The sequence below is a fragment of the Schistocerca americana genome, chromosome 1 (genome assembly GCF_021461395.2).
Source record: "Schistocerca americana isolate TAMUIC-IGC-003095 chromosome 1, iqSchAmer2.1, whole genome shotgun sequence".
Lineage (NCBI taxonomy): Eukaryota > Metazoa > Arthropoda > Insecta > Orthoptera > Acrididae > Schistocerca > Schistocerca americana.
Window position 1 is genome coordinate 727082256 of NC_060119.1, and position 18825 is coordinate 727101080.

General features: G+C 42.2%; 1 protein-coding gene across 2 annotated transcripts in view; it reads right to left on the reverse strand.

The window, feature by feature from the left end:
- LOC124545114 (protein SMG9) overlaps positions 1-18825 on the reverse strand; it is a 99767-nt gene that overhangs the window by 43044 nt on the left and 37898 nt on the right. For both annotated transcript variants that reach the window (XM_047123941.1, XM_047123933.1), the window contains exon 5: positions 4450-4743. In XM_047123941.1, coding sequence (XP_046979897.1) covers positions 4450-4743 — 294 coding nt within the window. The remainder of the gene's footprint in view (positions 1-4449; positions 4744-18825) is intronic.

The following is an 18825-nucleotide window of genomic DNA, read 5'->3' on the forward strand; positions in this document are numbered from 1 at the left end:
GCACAGTTGTTAGATCGTTACTGCTGCTACAATGCCAGGTTATCAAGATTTAGTCAGTGCATGAGCAATGGGACACAGCATCTCAAAGGTAGCAATGAAGTGGGGATTTTCCCGTACAACCATTTCACGAGTGTACCGTGAATATCAGGAATCCAGTTAAACATCAAATCTTCAACATCGCTGCGGCCAGAAAACGATAGTGCAAGAACGGGACCAGAAATGACTGAAGAGAATTGTTCAACATGACAGAAGTGAAACCCTTCCACAAATTGCTGCAGATTTCAATGCTGGGCCATCAATCAACAAGTGCTTGCATGCGAACCATTCAAAAATATATCACTAATATAGGCTTTCGGAGCCGAAGGCCCACTAGTGTACAATTGATAACTGCATGACACAAAGTTTTATGCCTCGCCTGGGTCCGTCAACATCATTTGACTGTTGATGACTGGAAATATATTGCCTGGTCAGACACGTCTCATTTCAAATTGTATCGAGCAGATGGATGTGTACAGGTATGGAGACAACCTCACTAATACATGGAATCTGCATGTCAGCAGGGGACTGTTCAAGCTGGTGGAGGCTCTGTAATGGCGTGGAGCATGTGCAGTTGGAGCGATATGGGACCCCTGATACATCTAGATACGACTCTAACAGGTGACATGTACTACGCATCCCGCATCCTGTCTGATCACATGCACCTATTCATGTCCATTGTGCTTTCCAACAGGCTTGGGTAATTCCAGCAAGATAATGTGACACCCCACATGTTCAGAATTGTTGCAGAGTGGGTCCAGGAACACTCTTCCAAGTTTAAACACTTCTTCTGGCCACCAAACTCTCCAGACATGAACATTATTGGGCATAACTGGGATGCCTTGCAACGTGCTGTTCAGAAGAGATCTCCATCCCCCCACACTCTTATGGGTTTAAGGAGAGCCCTGTAGGATGCACGGTATCAGTTCCCTCCAGCACTACTTCAGACATTAGTTGAGTCCCTGCCATGTCATGTTGCAGCACTCTGTGTGCTCACAGGGACCCTATACGATACTAGGCATGTGTACCAGTTTCTTTGGCTCTTCAATGTATTACATATTGGAAGCTACAAGATAGTATTATTTCTCAATACATGTGGTATTTATATAAATATCATTCACAAGTCTGTCTGCTGATGAAACATTGGCACAGAAGTATCCTCACACATAAATACATTTTTAAACCTGGTATTTAACGTTTCTGATTTTAATCTACTGTATTCAGTTTAAATATCAGAGGGATCCACATGAGATTGAAAGGAAGGTCTAAACTGATTCACTGACCTTATATATGATCAGCACTTCCTACAGATTTTGACAGATCTTTCACCAAGTTATGAATGTCAATGTGAAAATTACTGGAAGTGCAGATAAGGGAGCTTGTGCGTGCAAGATTTATTCTTGTGCATCTGCCACTCAGGACCTTTACTAAGTGGGGAGTAGTGGCCTATTCTTATATACACTCCTGGAAATGGAAAAAAGAACACATTGACACCGGTGTGTCAGACCCACCATACTTGCTCCGGACACTGCGAGAGGGCTGTACAAGCAATGATCACACGAACGGCACAGCGGACACACCAGGAACCGCGGTGTTGGCCGTCGAATGGCGCTAGCTGCGCAGCATTTGTGCACTGCCGCCGTCAGTGTCAGCCAGTTTGCCGTGGCATACGGAGCTCCATCGCAGTCTTTAACACTGGTAGCATGCCGCGACAGCGTGGACGTGAACCGTATGTGCAGTTGACGGACTTTGAGCGAGGGCGTATAGTGGGCATGCGGGAGGCCGGGTGGACGTACCACCGAATTGCTCAACACATGGGGCGTGAGGTCTCCACAGTACATCGATGTTGTCGCCAGTGGTCGGCGGAAGGTGCACGTGCCCGTCGACCTGGGACCGGACCGCAGCGACGCACGGATGCACGCCAAGACCGTAGGATCCTACACAGTGCCGTAGGGGACCGCACCGCCAGTTCCCAGCAAATTAGGGACACTGTTGCTCCTGGGGTATCGGCGAGGACCATTCACAACCGTCTCCATGAAGCTGGGCTACGGTCCCGCACACCGTTAGGCCGTCTTCCGCTCACGCCCCAACATCGTGCAGCCCGCCTCCAGTGGTGTCGCGACAGGCGTGAATGGAGGGACGAATGGAGACGTGTCGTCTTCAGCGATGAGAGTCACTTCTGCCTTGGTGCCAATGATGGTCGTATGCGTGTTTGGCGCCGTGCAGGTGAGCGCCACAATCAGGACTGCATACGACCGAGGCACACAGGGCCAACACCCGGCATCATGGAGTGGGGAGTGATCTCCTACACTGGCCGTACACCACTGGTGATCGTCGAGGGGACACTGAATAGTGCACGGTACATCCAAACCGTCATCGAACCCATCGTTCTACCATTCCTAGACCGGCAAGGGAACTTGCTGTTCCAACAGGACAATGCACGTCCGCATGTATCCCGTGCCACCCAACGTGCTCTAGAAGGTGTACGTCAACTACCCTGGCCAGCAAGATCTCCGGATCTGTCCCCCATTGAGCATGTTTGGGACTGGATGAAGCGTCGTCTCACGCGGTCTGCACGTCCAGCACGATCGCTGGTCCAACTGAGGCGCCAGGTGGAAATGGCATGGCAAGCCGTTCCACAGGACTACATCCAGCATCTCTACGATCGTCTCCATGGGAGAATAGCAGCCTGCATTGCTGCGAAAGGTGGATATACACTGTACTAGTGCCGACATTGTGCATGCTCTGTTGCCTGTGTCTATGTGCCTGTGGTTCTGTCAGTGTGATCATGTGATGTATCTGACCCCAGGAATGTGTCAATAAAGTTTCCCCTTCCTGGGACAATGAATTCACGGTGTTCTTATTTCAATTTGCAGGAGTATATACTGTTTTGTTTGCAATAAACACTCTGCAGATCAGTGAATTTTCAATGTAGGTCATTAATGTAATGAATATGAGACTGTATCATCACCTGCAACCACAAAAGAGAAGTCCACTTAAACTTAATACTACCTGCTCAGCTTTCCTTCAGTGCTAAAGGCCCTTGTTCTGGAAGGTTGAAGTTTGAAGATTTGGGTCCACTAGTGTTTCTTCTCCACTGATAGTGTGTCACACAATACTGTGTGCAACACCATGTAATCTGGGAGATGCGTTATTTTCTACTGAATTTGTCGATACCAAATCTAATGAGGGAGGTTGTAAATGTTTTTTTATATTTTTGTCAGAATATTTTTTCTTTTTGTGAATTGTAATTTGGCTTATTTTATGCTAATTTGCTTATATGTTTGAGAGTGACAGCATATTGATTAATATTAGTAGATGTGATGAAGAATATCAAAGAGACTTGTTACAACTAGAAGTTTTGTGTCGTGTGAAATGTCTTTGACACTGGAGTCGTCTTTGACCATAGTCAGTCGGCAGTGAACTCTCGGTGTGTGGGACAGTGGAACAGTGAGCAGGTCGCCGTTATAATAATTTGCTAGTGAACAGGAAAAATGAATTATGTTACTAATTTTTTTTTATATAAACATCAAGAAGGAACCACATTTGAAGAAATGGTATTTGAAGCACCAAAACTGAGGCAAACGCATTGAACCAGGTCATTTCTCCAGCCGACGAAACAGCATTGTGGAATCATACTTTCACTAGACGACTGAAGCCAACACAGAAAAGTCAAATATCATCTTATAAACATTTCACGGAAAAGTGAGTACTGTCACGAAATATGCTAAATTAAAGTATATAAAAATAGTGAGCATATTTCAACCACAGCCATAGCCATTATGAATGCTGTGTTTTGGTGTCAATTTTCTTATGGTGAAATGTATGATGAGACTGCCTTCTGTCCATTGCAGGTGCAAACAACAACTTCTTTCCAGAGAAGGAATGTTGTTATAGTAACTTTCATAGATGATCAGTTCAAAGAATAAAATGTAATTATAGAGAATGCTCTGCTGAAGGAAGACAAAATTTTCTCCATTCCCAACACTTGCTTCTTTGCTGCAGTGTATATGCTGAATGGAGCTTGCTTCCTTCAATCTTTGCACCTATGCTGTTCATGCTCAAGAAAAAGAGAAACACATAGTATACCTTTTCCTCTTTCATGTTTATAACCACATTCTTAGATCTACAAATGCAGGAGGAACTGTCAGACTTTATTGAGGTTTGATGTGGCAGTTTGCTAAACTAAGAATATGTGTAATTTGAAGTAATGTATTCAGTATGCTCCTAGAATTGAGGCAAAATCATACATTTGTTTATTATGTGTTATACCAAAAGTTTATTTCTATACTTTTATACAAAATCCAGAAAATCTGAGAAAATAAGTTATACTACAAAGAGTACAACAAAGAATTAAATGAGCTTTTTGACTTTACAAATGAATAGAACACTATAAGAAACATTTTCACAAACCTGACCACAGTTGGATCAAAGAACCAATCTTGAACTAAAATTACAACATGGCAGACAGTCATTAGAAATGCCGTAAGCTGCAATGACTGTGTCTCAACAGCACCCTCAGCCGAGATGAAATCATGTCGTTTCGTAGGATCCTGTGCAGCCAAACGATCTGCTGCTGCTGGTGATAACATTGGTTGTGTGTCAAGAAGAATAAGACGATCTGGTGTAACAAAGACATCCACTCCAAGTGTGCCCTGTCCACCCAATTCTTGCTGCTGAACACGCTGTGGTGCAAATGGTTTTGATCTAAAGTATGGAAAAAAAGACAGACAAAATCTATATTCAACACAATAACAGCACATTGCAGGCAAATGTAATCATCTCATATGTTGCTAGGATACCATCATACTATTTTTCAAATAGCCAATCCTGTAGGTATGAATAAACATCCACCTGAACAAGGGAACCCACCCTGCATGCTAGAACTTTGTGGGAACTTACTCTCTCTTTGGTTTAAAAGTGTGAACCATTGCCTAGAAGTTCCTGAGGCTGAGACATCTTACTATATCTGTATGTTATCACTAGTTGCTGTCAGTCTTCAGCCAGCTGCCTAGCACTTCCTCTTAACCTTTATGAACCACCTTACCTGCATGCCTAAGTGAGGCTAACACAACAAATTAATTGCTTTAACTGACTCCATAGAAAATGCAAACTGGCATAAATGTACCATTTCCTTTAAAGTTAAGTAATCTATGAATTGCTTTCATGATCCTTTCCTCACAACACTGTAACTCCAACAGTGAGGCTCACCTTGATCAAGACTTCTGATGTCTGAATAACACTATCATTAAGAGGTTAACTGAAACTAAATAAATCATCATCACATTCCTCTTTCACTATATGGAACCAAAGGAAAACTAGAAGTGTTGTTAGCAAGGTGTATAAAGTGTATGTCATGACAAATCTGTACTACAAGGACCTCTGTTCAATAGCAAACTGTAATACATCTTCTGATTATCAAAATTTACCATTCCATCCATCTTTTGACTATTTGATAAAAGGGGGTCTTTGGGATCAACATATTGTTTGGAAACATTCATCTGACATTTCATTCTTTTCCATATTTTTTGCAAGATTCTGAAAATCCACTTCATATCTTTGACTTCAAAGAACATTAATTATCCTATAAAATTCCAATTATTCCTTTTATGAGTAACAAGAACAAATTTTAGTATTTTGCATTATTTGATTCCATTCCAAAATTATGTTAAAAACAAATAATGATAATTTTTCTATATTTTTTATATACTGAATACTGTTTTCTTCATAAATGTTAACCCGGGCTGGCAGTGAAAACATATCACTGATGTTCAGCATCATGGAGTTTTAATGTCTTTGTTTAGTTTTTCAAGGGATGGTTTTCAGGCAGTTGTGTTGAATCAAGTCCTGTCAATGACATGGACTGGAATTTTACTTTTTGGACTGATTGCTGTGAACACTGTGTGTAACATGAATGTCAATTTTTTACAATCCTACAACTATGAAAAGCAATGTCATCATCTGTGAGACCAATGTCTATTAAAAGGGACTCTCCTCCTCAAGTTTACAAAAATTTAAAACAGGAAGTCAGTTGTTAGAAAAGTTGAATAACACAATGTACTATTATGTTTTTTTAACTGCAAATTAATATCTTCACTGACACTACACAAACCTGAGACCCCTAAAGAATCATACCCCAAAATACATTTTCACAATGACCTGGGCCACAGATTCTTCAAATGATTGAGACAAGTATTAAAACTGTTTATGGTTAACATAACAACCATTTTGGAATTTCTATTCTACAATGCCGTTTCCTATCACATACTTTTATACATTCACATGTCAGATAGTTCTGACAAATAAATTCAAAAACTTCGATTATATCATTTTAATATTTTCTTGTTGACTGGACAGTTGGGATGGGGCTGTTAGAGTGTCTTCAGCTCAAATCCAAATCTCTGATTATTTGGCATAGTGTCAGGTGCTTTCTTTAGAGTGATTTCAGAAATGTACTCTCATCACATATCCTCTAGACTGTGGTCACATGTACTGTGATCACACATACCTGAAACATGACAGAACTTGATTTCATCATTTTACTGAATGATAACAGACTAAGATGGTGTTTCATTCACACTCACTGTCTTACAGACACACGTTCTCCACAGACATCAGATTCTGGTTAAATCATGGGGAAAACTATTTATATTTCTGAAAGAGTTAATTAATGTCACAGGCGTCATCTAGCACTGGTTTTCACCACTTTCTACAACAAATGTGTGGGTCAATAGTCATTCTACCCTTGGAAAGCTATCACTTTGTTTTGAAAATACTGCAGTAGCATTCTTTCTTTGTATTATAGTGAAATAACCAGCATCTATTATGTAGTAATGAAGGCAGGAAATATTTTTGAGTTGGCTACTGGCTGATGGGTAGTTCCATGTCAATTAAATGCAGAAAAGTAACATTTTCAACCTGACCATCTCAGATTTCTCTCAAACTTGTTGCATCCAGTGAGACAGACAAGAGATGCAAAACTACCAATTTGCAGAGGTATATGACAGTTGTGAAGAAAGTTACAGGTCTGCAAAGTTTGGAAATTGTTTAAAATTTACATGTCTCTCTCTCAACATAAGTGACTATAATTCTGGTTCTAATCCACATACAGCAATGAAACTTTTGTCATCGAAAAACTGATGAGTAGAGCTTTACATTAATATGCAACATGGTGGATTTCTAACAATTTTCACAGTCAACTTGATCTCAAGTACTCAAAACAACCTACACTCAATTTTTTTCGGAAAAAAACTATTGTATTGCTCCAATGTGCTACTATAAACATGGTAAACATCAAGATGGCACATCAAAGGCATCCTGCCCAAAAATGTGTTTTATCAACATCAGTACACTATCAAAATCCAAAAGATAGCACAAAAACAAAGAGCACAGGAAAAAAAATTGTTTTGTCCACATTATCAATTTGTTCAGGAGAGCAATTTTAAAGTTTGAAACTAAATTTCATGGATACTAATGGACAAAAGTAATGAATACAAAAGTCATTTGGAAGGATATGTAATACACATTAAATTTTATATTAAATGATGCGTTAAATATTTAAATTGTGGTTTTATTGGTATAATATTTAAAGTTATTTCATGCATCACCCAGAAAAAATGTGCTACTTTTATACAGCAGAATAGAAGATACGCAAGTAAAACTTGTTTTTTGTTAAATATTGTGTGTCAGATTATTTTGTAATGAAAAACAATCTTTGAAACAATAAAGATACTTCTTGATAAGCAGTTTCTCTTTGCAATTTTAATTTCATGTGATAAAAATGCTATAAGAATAAACTACAATGTCACTTTGTCCCAACATGCAGTTCTCTGACTAGTGCAAAAAGTTTATATAAAACAATCTAGTTTCTTGTCTGCAGTACTCCTTTAAAACCTGGAGGTACTGATACTTTTCTTTTGATGCTGCCAGAGGACTCATAAAGACAAATTACTACTACTACTACTACTACTACTACTACTACTATTATTATTATTATTATTATTATTATTACTACTACTACTACTTTCAACATCATCATCATCAGCAGCAGCAAGCAAAATTATTCTAAAATAATATTTTATTGTATTTTTTTATGTTTTACCTCTGTAAGCTGGGAACTGATATACTCCAGGCTGCTGCTCTTGAAGTCTCTGTTGAACTCCCACTATTGATAAAACTCAAGCTCCATTATTAGTTTCTCAGTACCGAATGAGGCAGGGATATTTTTTGTGATGACTATCTCTCTGATGGGCCTTGTTAGGAAAGGACTTTTTCTCAAATATTTCTTCCTCAGAAATCGTATCTTGATTGCCCACCATAACATCAAAAAGCTTAGGTTTACATCAAGCCTCCATCACAATCTGCACCCAGTCCACTGGAATGACTGTTACTGCTTAGGAGTTAATCGGTCCCATATTATTATCTTAACTCACAAGAGTGTCTTCTAACTTTCACTGCCTCCAAAAAATTCAGTTCGCTCACAAGACAAATAAGACACCTGGGTACAGCGTAATTCTTGTTCTGTGTTGAACACACTTCCTTGTGCAATAATTCTATCACAAAGTGATTTAAAAAGGAAACAACTTGATTGGCCCCTTTTGTTCCAATATCTTGAGTATAAATGTAGTACACTGAAGTTGCATTTGAAAGTTGAATAGTGAGAGAGCAGACAACTGCCTTTTGCAATAGATGTCATTGGTACATATATTTGGCAAACATGCATTTTTTGGTAGTAGATGCAGATTGCTTCTGTTTATTAGACTTTTGGCTTCTTAAATGAGCGTTTTTCTTTCTGGTATAAAATGTTTCAGCTTTCACTTTGTGTACTTTCTTGTCAACGGCAACCTTTCTAATTTCTTTCGAGACTTGTTTCTTCATGCTATTGTTTAAATTTGAAGATAACATTGTGATCACGACTTTTATCACAGCATGTCCACCATGTATCATTCCTTGGATACTCCAAAGCTATATTGAATTTGGTGTTGAATGCTGTTCTATGCATTTCTTATGAAATGAAAAAAATGGGTATTTTTCATGGAACATTTGAGGCAATCTTCTTCACAGAAAGTTCTTCTGGGAGATAGTTCTTGGTCTTGTCGTTGCTGTAATGACTTTATCTACCCTTAAATGAATGCATGTGATCATGAACTGCCATTCCTACCGCTTCCTTAATTTTCCGTGACCTACTTCCATGCTTACCCCTCCACGTACTGCCCTGCAGGCTTTTCTAAAAAATGGCCTGAGCACTATGGGACTTAACATCTATGGTCATCAGTCCCCTAGAACTTAGAACTACTTAAACCTAACTAACCTACGGACATCACACAACACCCAGTCATCACGAGGCAGAGAAAATCCCTGACCCCGCCGGGAATCGAACCCGGGAACCCTGGCACAGGAAGCGAGAAGCACTACGAAAGAAACAAATGTTCTACACGTTGCTCATAGACTTTACCAAAGCCTTTCACCTACTGGAAAGAGATCTCATAGTCCGAAAACTGGAAAACACAATGGGAGTAGATAGCATATGGGCAAGAATAATCAAGTCAATCCTCGAATACAACTTAATCAGAATATCAGACAACCTCTCTTTTTCGAACCTCATCCTGCAATCGAACGGAATCTTACAGGGTGACCCTATGAGCCCTTTGCTGTACTTTCTTGCCACTGAAGAAGTACTGCGAACTGGAGAAAATGAAGAAGATGTACACGTATATGCATACACTGACGACATAGCCATAGGTTCAACAGATATGCCGAAGCTGCAGAAAATCATTGAGAAAATAGACAAGTGGTGCAGTGAACACAAACTACACATAAACATAACAAAGACAGAAATGGTGATTTTCAGAAAAGGATGCAAAACACCCAAGAATGCAGAAATCAACATCAGAGGACAAAAAATAAAAATCTCATACGATTTTAAATACCTAGGGGTGACATTTCAACCAACAGCCAAATTCTTCACAAAAACATACAACAGAACGTGCAGCCCAAGCAATAATAGCAATACAGGACATCAAAAACATCCGCCTACTCAGTCTAGAAACGGCCATGAAATTATTCAATGCAAAAATCTTGCCAATCCTGGCCTATGGGATCGAGGTTATATGGGACCACCTGACAGAAAAAAATCTAGAAACACCAGAAAATATAAAATCGACTTATCTACAAAGAGTACTAGGTCTCTCAAATACAACAAGTTCTAGACTAGTGTACCTGCTAGCGAGAGAGACATTGCTAATTGAAGACATCAAACTTTGCTATATGATGCCACACACCAGGGCTTCCAGAAATCAACTGAAGATCATGGAGGACAAATGAGAAAAAGTATGGCCGGAGCTCTATGGCACCGAAGCAATGACAAACCACTCACGGACAGCACCAAACTTCGAACTGCGACATGTCGTAACTAGATTTTCTATTCATGACTTTCATCATGTAATTTGCAAAAATCAAAAGTTATCACAACCCAACCACAACATGTGTATGTGAATTGGGTAACGAAGCCTGTGAACGATATCACATAGAACTGTGCAGTGAAAGAGTGGAATCGATAAATGAATATGCAAAAATGTAAATGTAAATGTAAAATGTTAAGCAAAGTAACCATATATAGCTATTTGGCTGCAATTTTATTAAATAAAATATCATGTTCTGCTTTAACTGTTTTGCTCTTCATACCATGTATCCTGAAGTGGAAAAGTATTTCACAGTTTTCCTCATACTCCAGCTCTTTGGAAGTAATGTCAAAATTCATATTTTGTCACACATACATTCTATGTAGTGAAACTTAATTTCATTTTGGCTACGATTTCTGTACCTCCAATTTTCACATCTTTTTTCTTCAGTCATGCACATAAGTGTGCTCCAACACTCAGGCTACCTTTTTTAATTTTTGATCTGAGTACTTTTTCTCATACTGAAGCCTGTTTCTCTTCAAAGGAGATTCACCATAAAACCGAAGGCTAGTGCTAAAACAATCCAGTGCAGGTCCAATGCTATTTCATCTTCACTTAACATCTACTCGAGAAGTACCTAGCTGAGGAAACATCTGCAGGGATTGATGGCTTTTGTGATACTTGCTTTCTAAATTTACTGCAATTTTTTTCCACCTGGCATTACATTTTGACACTTTTTTCACCATTCACTCTTGAACATTCCTTAAATTCCTCTGTAGTCACGCATGAGTTTCTCCTTTAAATGGATTGCAATGGTACAGTTCTGACTTGAAATCCAGTTTTTACAAACTCTTGCTGAATACTACACAGCACACGTACAGTGTAGTTTGAGTTAACAAGCCACAGCCATGAAACAACCTAACAGTATTTTGGTAGAAATAAAAGTATTTCTGATTACCTGTTAACAGCTAGAAATTTTCATTCATTTGTCATAATAGTAACTACTATTATCTGCAATTCTAAAAAAATGGATACACAGTTGCTTACTGCATTTTGTAACTGTAGTAATGCAGACAAAATAAATTTTTGGTCATGATGCCTTTGGGTGTCCTCTTGATATTTACCATGTTTACAGTAGCATATTGGAGCAATACAGCACATTCTTACAAAAAAATTGAAGGTGGGACATTAAGAGATATTCAAGGTCAAAAGTTAAGGTCAGTGGCCACAAATGTGGAAATTCTTAGAAACCACCATTTTGCTTATTAATGTAAAGCTCTAATCACCAACTTTTCAGTGACACAAGTTTCATTGCTGTATATCGATTAGAGCCAGAATTATAGTCATTTATGTTGAGACAGATGCACGTCAATTTCACACAATTTCCAAATTTGCAGAATTGCAACTTTCTTCACAATCATCAACTACCTCAACAAATTGGTAGCTTACCATCTCTTATCTGCATCACTGGATGCAATAGATTTGAAAGAAATCTGAGATGGTCAGGTTGAGTACTACTTTAAACTGACAAAGAATCACCTTGATACCAAATCCTGAAACAGTGTCACACTCCTGATAAGGAACCAGGAATGGATCTTTTACTACAGTTATCATGTGACGTACAAAAGTATCTCAGGAAGAAAAGTATGATCACATTACATCAGCAAGAAGTAGCTCTGAGTTTCAGATTAAAAACTATTTTGGAAAGTAGCTAGTGTTTTACTTTAACTTATTGTGAACAGAATAAATCAATAAGCCAGCAGACTTACTCAATACATGACTTTCTTTTGGGCCTGCTCAGCAACCTGTAATCCACACTCAACACTTCTTAGGTGCTAAAGAGGTAGCCAGCTGACTTGGTAGTGGCACATTCCCATAAGGCAAACCTGACTTAAATGCAATTAGAAGCTGTAAATATTTCAGAAATTAACATAATCTGGATGAAAACCATTAAATTATAACTAAAGTGGGAGCAACATGTTAATGGACAGTTAAGAGGTTTGCAATGGTTTATACCACATCAGAAGAAGTGGCTTAGTAAAGAAAGAGCAAATGAATTCCCTGTGAGCTACACAAGCACAAGTGAGCACCACAATGATGGGAAAGAGGATTTCACAATGAGGCCTAGAAGATCAAAAGGTTATACCAAGCAAATATCTGAATGCTTTACACGACACTTCAAATGTTTAGGTTTTAAATCTTTAGTGACTATTAATTCATACTACAGAACCAGCTGATTGGCCACTGTTAAACTGTGGCAAAGCACAAACGTGATCATGCACTTGCTGAAAAAGCTTAATGACTTCAACAGATGCTTCACTACATGGGCCACTTGAATACTCCTTTCCATCACAAGTTTCTCTGAACGATGTAGGTGAAAGTTGTCTCTCCAGCATATCCTGCACTCTTGCAATCCCCCTAGCCTAAATCTCCGCTAACTTGTTTACCACTACCTTACCTTACCTTTCCCCATCCACCACTTCTTTCCTCTTGTGCCTACACCAATCCTTTCCCATCCAGATCATGTACTGCCTTCTCCCACCTTCCACTGCTCCCATGCCCCCCCCCCCTCTCTCTCTCTCTCTCTCTCTCTCTCTCTCTCTCTCTCTCTCTCTCTCTCTCTCTCCCCCTCTCCCTCCCCCCCCCCCTCCCCATCACCACCTTCCTTTTCTTTCCTACGCTGTACTCCCTCTCTCTGTCCCTTATATGCTCTACTCCCTGAACTGGACTCCTTTCACCTTGTTGTGCAGCAGCTGAGTGATCTGGAGAAAGACATGCCTCACACTACCTTGCTACTGCCTCCTTGCCTCATGTGTCCTTTTCCCACCAACTCTTCACCTCTATCTACCCAGGCAACTACCTTTGATGTTTGATACCAAACAATCAATCTCTTCCTCCTCATCAGCAGCTTCCCCTCCTTTCTTACCTTCCTCTCCCCCCCCCCCCCCCTCTCTATCCCTTATATACTCTTACTCTCTGAACTCCTTTCATTTTGTTGTGCAGCTGCTGAGTCATCTGGGCAAAGACCTGCCTCACTCGTCCTTGCGTCATGCGTCCTTTCCCACCCGCTCGTCACTTCCATTTACTGAGGTAACAACTTTTGATAATCGACATTCAATAATCAGTCTTGTACATTGAGGTAGCTTGTGTCGTTCTGGGTGTGTGAATGTGTATACTCTTAAGACCAAGAGAGCTAGAAAGTTAAATGTTTTCTATTATATGTTTCTGTGTGCCACACACAAGTCCTCTACCAGTAAGTGGTTGCCTTTCCCTTATTTTACACAACTGCTTATGTTAATATTTTACTGAGGTTCCCCATTATAGTGAGACAACTAGTAAATTCATGAATGTGATACATCTAGGACTAGAGTTATTGAATGTGAAAAAAGCACTCCGTCTTCAGGCCACAAGTGGCCCACTGGGACCATCCGACCGCCGTGTCATCCTCAGTTGAGGATGCGGATAGGAGGGGCGTGTGGTCAGCACACCGCTCTCCCGGTCGTTATGATGGTTTTCTTTGACCAGAGCTGCTACTATTCGATTGAGTAGCTCCTCAATTGGCATCACGAGGATGAGTGCACCCCGAAAAATGGCAACAGCGCATGGCGGCTGGATGGTCACCCATCCAAGTGCCGGCCGCGCCCGACAGCGCTTAACTTCGGTGATCTCACGGGAACCAGTGTATCCACTGCAGCAAGGCCGTTGCCCATTGAATGTGAAAAGTGTATACAAATAATGTAATATAACAATAACACAGTTGGCAAGTTGCTGCCCATTAAACACGACCGATAAATCGTAAAAAACCAAACAATGGAAAATCCAGGATGGAATGTAACAATATTATGAGACGAAAGCTGCCACTCACCATATAGCAGAGATGCTGAGTCGCAGATACGCACAACAAAAAGACTGTCACAAATAAATAAAGCTTCCGGCCAGTAGGGCCTTTGTAAAAAATAAACGACCGACACACACACACACACACACACACACACACACACACACACACACACAAAATAAAATGCAATTCACACACACAAATGCAGTCTCAGACAACTGAAACTGCGAGCAGCATCACCAGTGCATGATGCGAGTGGCGACTGAGTGGGGGTAAGGAGGAGGCTGGGGCAAAGGAGGAGGGATAGTATGGTAGGGGTGGCGGACACTGTACTGCTGCAGGTCAGGCAGAGGGCAGGGGAGAGGTGGGGAGGGGGAGGGGAGGGGAGAGTTGCAGAAAAGGAGAGAAGTAAAACGACTAGGTGTGATGGCGGAATGACGACTGTGTAGTGCTGGAATGGGAACAGGGAAGGGGCTGGATGGTTGAGGATAGTAACTAACGAAGGTTGAGGCCAAGAGGGTTATGGGAACGTAGGACGTATTGCAGGGAAGGTTCTCACCTGCACAATTCAGAAAGGCTGGTGTTAGCGGGAAGGATCCATATGGCACAGGCTGTGAAGCAGTCATTGAAATGAAGGATGTCATGTTTAGCAGCATGCTCAGCAACAGGTTGGTCTGCTTGTTTCTTGGCCACAGTTTGTCGGTGGCTATTCATGGTTGTTATGCCTACATAGAATGCAGCACAGTGGTTGCAGCTTAGCTTGTAGATCACATGACTGGTTTCACAGGAAGCCCTGCCTTTGATGAGATACCTCCACTCCTACCTTATACATGCTTCCTAAAGTCCATAAACCTAACCACCCAGGACACCCCATTATAGCCAGTTACTGTGTCCCACTGAGAGAATCTCCACTCTCATAGATCAACACTTTCAACCTACTACCCGAAACCTACCCTCCTATATAAAAGATACCAGATATCTCCTCCACTGACACTCCACAATTCTTGTTCCTTTACCACATGGTGCCTGCTCGTCACTATTGATGCCACCTCTCTTTACACTAACAATCCTAATGCCCACGGCCTTAATGCTATTGAACACTACCTTTCCCAACGCCCGACAGATCCCAAACCAACAACCTCATTCCTAGTCGCCATGACCAACTATATCCTTACCCACAATTACTTCTCCTCTGAAGGCATTACCTACGAACAAATCTGGTGTACAGCTATGGGCGCCCACATAGCACCATCCTATGTCAACCTTTCCATGGGCCATCTAGAGGAATCCTTCCTAAACACCCAGAATCCTAAACCCCTCACCTGGTTCAGATTCATTGATGACATCTTTGCGATCTGGATCAAGGGTGAGGACACCCTGTCCACATTCCTCCAGAACCTCAACAACTTCTCTCCCATGTGCTTCACCTGGTCCTACTCAACCCAACATGTCACCTTCCTAGATGTTGACTCCACCTCAAAGATGGCTACATCAGTAACACCGTCCATATCAGACCTACTAACCACCAGCAATACCTCCATTTTGACAGATGCCACCCATTCCATACCAGAAGTCCCTCCCATACAGTCTAGCCACCTGTGGTTGTCGCATCTGCAGCGGCAAGCGGTCCCTCTCAAAATATACTGAGGGTCTCACTGAAGCCTTCACCTTGTACAAAAATGAATCTCCCGTGCCTTTTCTTTCCAGTCTTCCACCACCTCATAAAGTCCCACCATCCAGCCACAGAGGAGTATTCCCTTCGTAACTCAGTACCACCCAGGACTGAAGAAACTGAATTACGTTCTCCACAGGGTTTCAACTACCTCTCGTCATGCCCTGAAAAAAGAAATGTCCTGCCCACTATCCTTCCCACCCCGCCCACAGTGGTATTCCACCGTCCACCGAACCTACACAATATACGCGCCCATCCTTACACAACCCTGCTCTCAACCCCTTACCTCATGGCTCATACCCCTGTAATAGACCGAGATGCAAGACCTGTCCCACACACCCTCCCACCACCACCTACTCCAGTCCAGTCACAAACATCACCTATCCCATCAAAGGCAGGGCTACTTGTGAAACCAGTCATGTGATGTACAAGCTAAGCTACAACCAGTGTGCTGAATTCTATGTGGGCAATGTGGGCATGTCTACCAACAAGCTGTCTGCCCGCATGAATGGCCACTGGCAAACTGTGGCCAAGAAACAAGAGGACCACTCTTTTGCTGAGCACACTGCCATACATAGCATCTTTCATTTCAATGACATCTTAAAAAGCAGTTTAGATGTCTTAAGAACCTAAGTACAATGAAATTATGGCTCACTTAAAACACATTTTTTATTATGACCATAGCAGTGAAAATGTCCTGTTCAGATTTCAGTCTCTGTATATTATTTTTTGTGTTCCGTAGCTCTGGTTGCAGCTGTACATATCACATTCTTGGAATTCAGGGTTGTCTCATTTGCCCACTTTTGCATTCTTGTGCACAACAAACAAATTGAGTGCCTCCACATTCACATCCAGACTTTCATACTGAAGCAGAATAACGCTGGTCTACGTGACTAGGCACTGCATCACTGTTGGCAGGGGAATGACTAATCAAGGCTGTGTGTGTGTGTGTGTGTGTGTGTGTGAGAGAGAGAGAGAGAGAGAGAGAGAGAGAGAGAGAGAGAGAGAGAGAGAAAGAGAGAGAGAGAGAGGGGGGGGTGGGGGTGAGGGGGGGTAGGTTTTGGGGTTTGATGGGGGCTAAACATGGAGGTAATCAGTCCCTAGTTCCAAACAGACATACTTGTAACAGGCCTATACAGTAAAAGCGTAACCTCTGCACCCAGAGGGAGGGAACACCAAGGGGGTACAGAGCTAAAATGAACACCGCAGTAACACACAATAGAGGACACTTAAAAGGAGCAGAGGAAATAGTTAACTAGAGTAAAACAGACTACAGTGGTTGATGGATCAGGTGAAAAGGTCAACCACTCAACGACAAATGAAGAACCTCCAGCTGGAAAGCATTGATAGAGTACCAACACAACTTGTTACCATAAAAGACACTATTTTGGTATCCACGTCACAATTAAAAGTCACTGGAGTGGGTGTAGCCTGAGAAATCATGCGCGAGCCCCCACACTAGAGGGAGTGATAAAACCCAGCTGCACGGATAAAACTTAAAAATGAGTCAGCTATAGAGGCATCATCACCGAGAATTAAAGGAAGTGCAGCTGGTAAATTAAAGGACTGCCGCAAGGGGTCTAAAAGGGGGCAGTCCATCAAAAGATGGACCACTGTCAGCCCTGCATCACAGCGACACTTGGGCGGGTTCTCCTGAAGAAGGAGATAGCTGTGGGCCAACCGTGTATGTCCAATTCGGAGACAGCAGAAAACAACTGAGTCCCTATGCATGCCCCTCAAAGATGAGTTCCATACGGCCATGGACGACTTGACCTTGCGGAGCTTATTTGGTGTGTTCAAGACAGACCATTCAGAGCTCCAGACATCGCGGACCTTGCGATGTAGGGCTGACCGGAGGTCTCTTTCCATGAGACCAAGCTCCAGGGGTGGCAAAGAGGTGGCCTGCTTGGCCAACCGATCGGTACGTTCGCTTCCTGGAATGCCGATGTGGCCCGGGGTCCACACAAACGTCGCTGAACGACCACACTCAGCGAGAGCAAAAACAGCATCTTGAATGCTGCGCACCACAGGGTCCCGAGAAAAAACACTGGTCAAGTGCTTGCAATCCACTCAGGGAGTCACTGCCTACGACAAATGACTCCCCAGGACTGGAGGAAAGGTGAGCGATTGCACGATAAAGAGCAACCAGCTCTGCAGTGAAAACACTGCTCCCATAAGGCACAGAATGCTGCTCAACGTAGTCGCCGTGGATGAAAGCAAACCCAGTACATCCATCGACCACAGAACCATCGGTGTAGACTACATCTGCATCGCGAAACGAGGCAAGAAGAGCCAGGAATTGTTGACGAAGACTGGCAGGTGGAACGGAGGACTTGGAGTCGCAGGACAAATCCAAGCAAAGCCGCAAGCGAGGGAGGGACCAAGGAGGGGTAGAAGAAGAGGGCCAGAAGGATGGAGGAAGGGGAAAGAACTCTATAGTGACGAGAGAAGGAAATGAACGCAGACCCCTATCAGGAGACCCAACCTAGGCCACTGTCGTGGGGAGGGGAGCGCAGAAGATGGAAAAAGGAGCCTGCGGTTTGGGTGGTCGGGTGAGGCATGGACGCGGGTGATGTATGACGCAAGGAACTGTTGTCGGCAGAATCATAGGGAACGGATTCCAGCTTCTACAAGAAGGCTAGTCACCAGACTAGTGCAGAAGGCACCTGTCGCCAGTCTGACGCCACAATGGAAAATCGGGTCGAGGATCTGCAACATTGAAGGTGCTGCTGAGTCGTATACCACGCTCCCGTAGTCAAGACGGGACTGGACTAAGGCCTTATAGAGCTGTAGGAGGGTTGTTCGTGCAGCCCCCCAAACGGTGTGGCTGAGGCAGCGAAGGATGTTGAGGTGCCGCCAGCACCGTTGTTTAAGCTCGC